The 7,019-nt window shown below is 30.1% G+C and overlaps 2 protein-coding genes across 2 annotated transcripts in view; both read left to right on the forward strand.

The window, feature by feature from the left end:
• HELRODRAFT_62476 (hypothetical protein) overlaps positions 1-465 on the forward strand; it is a gene marked incomplete at both ends in the record, with an annotated part of 2,682 nt that extends 2,217 nt beyond the window's left edge. Inside the window, one exon of the mRNA XM_009011269.1 lies at positions 310-465. Within this exon, the coding sequence (XP_009009517.1) occupies positions 310-465 (156 nt within the window). The remainder of the gene's footprint in view (positions 1-309) is intronic.
• A 4,725-nt stretch (positions 466-5,190) lies between these two features.
• Positions 5,191-6,591, forward strand: HELRODRAFT_159382 (hypothetical protein; the record flags this gene model as incomplete). The annotated part of the gene is made up of 4 exons (XM_009011270.1): positions 5,191-5,270; positions 5,947-6,061; positions 6,191-6,225; positions 6,513-6,591. The coding sequence occupies 4 exons, from the start codon at positions 5,191-5,193 to the stop codon at positions 6,589-6,591; spliced, it is 309 nt and encodes a 102-aa protein (XP_009009518.1).
• Positions 6,592-7,019: the final 428 nt, after the last annotated feature.

The raw sequence follows: 7,019 nt of genomic DNA on the forward strand, positions 1-7,019 counted from the left end.
TGGCTGGTCAACGTCAAAGTTAATCTTGACAAAGTCAATATTTCCCTATATATACAACAAGGAGCACTGACGATGATTCAATTTATAGAATATTGTAAAAATATATATATATATATATTTTCACGTCCTACCTCGGGGGAACTGGGTCTCTGGACGGTAAACGAAGATTGATTGATTGATATTTTTATTAATACATGACATGAAGGACGTATTCAGCGTTACTTAGTTGATATGATTATATGATATGATTATAGATTGATATTGTTAGAGAAATAGTTTTTTAGCTAATAATATGAACTTATTCAACAGCTGACTCATGCTGTCCTGAACAAAGAGCTCAAGCAGTGCAGACACATGGAGGACTTGGAGGTCAATGACAATGTGAAGTTCAAGGCGAAAGAATACGTGAACAAGTACATGAGGAGATTTGGACCTGTCTACCACCAATCCATTGGAACACCCTGAACTTTGAACTTTTAGTTACTCAATTGGATGATTGATGTTTGATTGGTTAAATGTTTGGTCATCTTGTTAGTTATGTTAGGATTGTTTTTACCTATTTCATTTGCTTGTTTGTTAATTGTTTCGTCTTTTGGCGGACTGACTCATTGACCATTTCATTCGCTGAATGATCAGCAATGTTTTGTTTCATTAACCAATTCACATTGAACAGTTACGATGATTGTAGTTTCGGCTCTAAATAAAGCTTTTTTTTCATCTCATGAATAAAATGTCTCTAGAACTGGTAATTCGTTATAATACAGGGAATAAACGCACAAAACTGTATTTTATATAATTGTTTTTCTAATTTAATAAGTTGGAAACATTTAATATGTCTTTTAAGTTTTTGATATATCAGTCATGTGTACAAAATTATTCTTTTTTCATTGCCGAAGTTTTTAAAAATTTAATTGCTCTGTGGAAAAGTTGATAACAGCAGGTAATTAATTAATTTTAGTTTAAATGACTACGTCTAATGCTGATTAAATATGAACAACTTCTCACAAGCCAAGAGACCATTTCTTGAAAAGATAAAATGTTCTTACTTTTAAAATGCATATTGTAGTTTGTTTAAAATATGCTGGATCAGTGCATTCCAAGCCGATATTCGGGCTTTGAATGTAAATAAAAAGAGTCTTTTTTATTTTTGTGGATATTTTTGTTTGGTTAGTTTTGCTTTGTTATGATGGTCATTTTCAAATTTATTGAAGCATTATGTATGCTACTAGACTATAAACACCAGCCTTCATTCATTGAGTTGTTGTCAGCTCAGAATCTGATTTTTGTTTAGAAACTGGATATAAATGTTCTTCTGAGTTTAAAATGCTTAAGTTTTAGAATGTTTTTTGGTTTTTTAAAAATTGTTTTATGCATGAGGAATATGTAGTTAGAATATTAAATATGCAGCGGAATGATGTTAAAATCTGATAGTGATAATGAATACATGGTTGAAAATAAATTTTGTTGAAACATTTTATTCTCGTATATTCAACAACATATCAGCAACAGTTAGGTTTTAATATTAGAATTAGTCAAAATGATTAGTAGATCGATTTACATTTTATAAACGTCTAATGTGTTTTGAAGGATGTTGGGCTAGCCATTTATTTGCTTGTTTTAATAATAATCTCTCAGAAGGTAGTTGGTCTGGATGCATGCTTTGGTTGACATCTTCATTTCGTTTTCATTGCAATTTATTTTCTTTTTAATTTTTTTGTATAATGCAGCTGTAGTTTTCAATATTTTGTAAACAAATTTTTTTGTATTAATTTTGCTGTCAAACTAAATTTTATGTGACGAATGTAGTAAATTTAATATTTCTAAATGATTTGAAAATGACAAACTGTTTTGACTGCAATAACATTCACTTATTATGAATTATTTCTATACAGCGAAATTATTAAAAAAAAACAAATGAATTTGTATTGGTTGGTTGGTTGGTTGGCTACAGATTTTTTTCAGTTAGTGAACTTCGCCTACTGCATATGCTTTGCTTAGCGAATATTTGTAACAATCTCGAAATATTTATTTTCATATTGTAGGTATCCAGTTATATCTGTACATATGTACACACAAGGTGTATATATATATATATATATATATATATATATATACACGAACGTATATATGAGTTTACATTCTGTAAATTTATTGCCGTCATTATTTTTCAATAAAACGTGTTCATTAAAAAGCAGTTTCGGATGGACCGTCAAAATGTATATAAAAAGTATATCAGAAAGCAGCCATACCTTGAATACTTTATACCGTGTAACTAGTCGCGACTAGCGAACATACACTCTGAAGGTGAATCTCAACATACGCCACAATTTGGAATAAATGTTTTTCGAGATAGTTTGTTACGTATAGTTGGTCCTTTTTTACCTACTTTTTCCTTCCCTGAACTCATTGATGTCAATTTATTGGGACTTCCAAACAAACACGCCGCCCTTGGTGTTACATTATTGATACAAATAGAGAAAAGGCTTTTTTCGGCAACAATGAATTGCCATCTTCCTTCAGTCCTTACATAGTTTGAGTTAACGAGGAGAAATTATTAATACACACAATTTTTGTTTAAAGATATTATAATTCCGTAAATGCATCATCAAAACAAATGCAAGAAAAGCTTTTAAGAATTAAAAAAAGCTATGTATAACTGCTCATATTTTCTTAAATTAGAAATAACTCTTAAGCTATTAAAATTGATTATTTATATTTATATATTTATGTTCGTAAAGTCGAGAGTGTTATTACAATTTCAATAATACTGATTATGTTTTTATTAAATTTATATATGCCGGTCAGCGTTCTTTAATAAACACATACAAAAATATAAGTATTATTAATATAAAATTATTGTAGTTGTTGCTGTTATTATTATATATATTATTAGTATTATAGTATAATGAAAAATCTACGCGCGCATATGATATACCTGTTGCTGAAAACTGCGATTCATGACATAAACATCATATATTGAACTAGTAGATAAATATAGATGACTTTGATATCTTTGAGTTATGAGAAAAAGAAAATACCCATAACTCTCTTCTGCGAAATAAATGTTGTATTAATAATGGGTGACTATTAAAAATAACGAACAGGTAAATTCGGCCAAAAATTTTTTGCATAGTACTGATATATGCGATCTAAATCGTTTAAATTTAGATAACAGATACATCAATGAAAATGCCAATTGAAAAATCAACCTCATCAGCTTTGGGTTCGACGATTCTGAACTCAGTTATAAAAAATAATATTTATAATTAATAGTAGTAATAGCATTGTTTCTGTTTAATTTTTTGTAAAGTTTTAAGCGTTGTTTCAGTGGCAAAATATTGTCATGGCCGAATGGGCTGACCTGCAATAGATCCTTCCACCAATCGATATATCCATTCATTCTACCAGTTCTATTTTCTGTTTGTTCTTCATCATTACCATTATCATCATCACTTTTTCATTGTGAATTTCATTTTCTATATTAGTGCAATTGCTAAGGACACTACACAACTGATACAACAATGACTGTCTTTAAAAATGACCAATTTTCGGAATATTTTCAAAACCCACATCGTCGTACTCGTTATCATCTTTATCATTACGATTACGACTTCCTTTCTTCGCGTCATCGAAATCATTCCAAGGAAGGATAAACTGGTGAGATAATGTTCGGACTTTGTCTAGCCGTTGCTGGTTCAGTCAAGTACATTTTTCGCTTCTCCAGTTTGCTAATTAATTTTATTTTCGTGTTTTTCTCGATTGTCACTTGGACGCGTTTTGCTTCGTTGCGTGCCATTTCTCTAGAAACGGTTCTTAATTCGGCTATCATTGCGGCTTACTGTCTTTCCTGTTTTTCCATAGGATCCTGAAAGACAAACCATTACCATTGTTGATTAGAGCCTCCCTTAGGGAATAATGACTGAAAACATCTTTTGTAAACGTTGTAAATAATTTGTACAAAACGAAATAAATATTTTAAATAATAGTTTATTAGAAATATACATATTAATATTGACAATGTGTCAATCAAACTTGGGTAGAGGTCTACATGTTGTTCTTAATTCGTAAATTTTTTTGCCCAAAAGAAAAACTCAAAATGGTTATTGTGATATAAATTAAAAAATACTGACAATGTGTCAAACCAACTTAGGTTTGAGAAATTGTTCGAGATATTATGTTATATTATTCAGTTTTATTTTCTTTTGCATAATAATGTTTGCCTGAAAACTTTATTTTTTATCCATTCATTTAGGTATATATAAGTGTGTGTGTTGATAGTGTTTGTTACTTAGCTCTTCTTAGAAGATTCAACGCACGTATGATGGCCCAATTCAAAGTTCTTCTCTCAGTTCTGCTGTGTTTCCATGTTGTCCAGATTATCGAAGGTGATCTTGCATGATTTATAATTATTATACGCCAATTTACATAACGAAACTTGTGATACTATTTATGTGAACAAAATGTAAAATATTCAGCAGTATTAAAACTAATATTCTGCAGGTAAATGTCCAGGTTGTTTTGTGAGAGTTGCAGGAAGATGTGTGAGGGTTAGGGTTAGATTGCCAAATGGCATTTTCAGAGAAGTAATCGACTGAACGCGAGAAATATTTTTCAATAAAAGTTACAAATATCTGTTGTTGTTGTTTCTGTCAGAAATATTTTTTTAAGTTTTCTATATTTCAATACACAGGCTTGTGTTTTTTTACAGTGTAACGCTTACGCTGAAATTTATTTTAATAGAAACATCTTGATATACCACTACAGATATTTGGTAACGTAACGTATAATATACAATACCTATAATGTTCATGAATTTAATAATAAAACATTCAATCGTATCACAGCGTTATCTGTTTCAAAATAATTGCCATATAAGTAATTTTACAAGCTATTTGAGTAATGTAAAGTTTTTGTGGTTTATCATTTTTTTCATATCGTAGTGAAAGTTGTTTTAAAGATGAAACTTTTTTTTATCCTCTCACTTATTGATTCTCATGATAGAAATCTATTTTCTACAAAGAAGCCAACTTTAAAAAAATACTCTGTCACGCATCACAAAGAGTATATTTATATATATATATATATACATGTGTGTATGCGTGTGTGTGTGTGGTGTGTGTGTGTGTGTGGTGTGTGTTTGTGTTGATGGTGTTTTTTAATAAACTTTTTTTAGAAGGTTCAACACACGTTATGGCCAAATTCAAAGCTCTTTTCACAGTTCTGCTGTGTCCATGTTGTCCAAGGGTTCAGAAACGGGCAACCAAAATGGGGTCAGTGATTGCAAAGGCCTTTGTTACTCGGATCAATTAAAGTTTTTTGGCATGCCAACTTTAAGATTTGGAAGACTTCGTGGAGAACAGTTTGGAAAAAAATTTCGCGGTCTTGTAATACGTAAGAAATTATTATAAATTACATTAATATAACATTTTTGGCACTATTTAATTTTACATGATCGTATTGTTCAATAAAGAACAGAAAAAACAAGACGGTAGTAGTAAACAACCTCACAAAGATGATGTATTCTTACTTTAAAGTATATTCCGTCAATAACAATCGAACATGTTTGTATCGCATCAAATGCTTAAGAATGCGAGCGTATGCCTGTTTATGTGCGTTCATTTAATTGTGCAATCTTTCATACTCCGTGCTAGCTCTCGCCGTTTCATAAAAATCGATACATTATTTTGAAAAAAAATTGAAAATATTTTTTGAAAACATCACGCAATTATTATCGATTTGGTGTGGACTGGTTTACGGTACATTAATCTATAAAACAAATCAACTGATGCTTGACACACTACCAGCCAGTCAGAATAATTAAGTTAAATTCATTTTTTATCAACATTCTTAAATGAATTACTGTTTCGTAATTTTCAATTAACAGATTTGAATTTAATTTTTCCAGATTATGGACAGAATGTCGCATTTACTCTTACTCTTGACCAGCGTTTTGCTTGCAGTATTCGAAGGTTTTTCAGTAATTAAATTTGGCGTAAATGCTGTACTTTCTGCAGAAGAGATAACGAAAATTGTGTCGTACCACAATGATTTGAGGAAAGAAGTCGGTGCCTCTAATATGAAAGCATTGGTGATATTTGAAATTTGTTCTCAGTTTTTTAACTTGAAAATTAATTACTAAAATTGGTTTTAAAACTTTTAAATCTTAATAAATTATAAACAAACATTTCAGAAATGGAACAGCGTTTTAGCAGACATGGCCGAATCGTCAGCAAGTGTTATTTAAGTCGCGGACTGCCCGTAAGACCCTAAACACCATTCCCTGACAAGACCGGCCAAAACTTGCTCCCGTGGAAGAGTTTCGATAACGCTGTTGTCCCCGATTTCACTTCAGCTTACAACAGTTCGGTCATGCAGTACAAAAATTATGACTTTGCAACAAACACACGCAAGGACTATTGTGATAACTACCTTCAGGCTCTTACTTTTTCATTTATTTATTTATTTTTGAAAATTTTTAAAAATTACAAAAATGTGAAAAATAAATGATGTAGATGCTATGGGCCGACACAACCGATGTTGGATGTTCCGCCAATGTATGCCCAACTACGGATGTCAGAGATGCTGGATTAGTAGCTATAGAAAAAAACTGTTATCTTTGAAATATTTTAAGTGGTCGATTCATTTTAATAGCATATGTACTTTGTTTGCAATTATAGTCTAACTTATTTTCTTAAGTTATCAATTAATTTAATTTAATTATTTAAAACATATTTTATTTTAACAGATTGAATTCAAATGTGTCATAACAAGCTAAGAGAATAATTAGCCATAGAAAACTTTTAAGCATTATTCTTTTGAACTTAGAAAAAGAAAACTTTTTAAATTCACTTACAAAAATGAATAAATAGAAAATATTGCTAATTATTTGATCCAAATTACATTAAATTTTTTCTTAAAATGAAATGTAATTATGAAAAGTATTCTGACATTTCTATTTGTTTTAATTTAACTTATTTCACAAAAACAAAAATTATAAATTTAGAAAACAAAAATTTTGA

The sequence above is a fragment of the Helobdella robusta genome (genome assembly GCF_000326865.2).
Source record: "Helobdella robusta unplaced genomic scaffold HELROscaffold_1, whole genome shotgun sequence".
In the NCBI taxonomy this organism is placed as follows: domain Eukaryota; kingdom Metazoa; phylum Annelida; class Clitellata; order Rhynchobdellida; family Glossiphoniidae; genus Helobdella; species Helobdella robusta.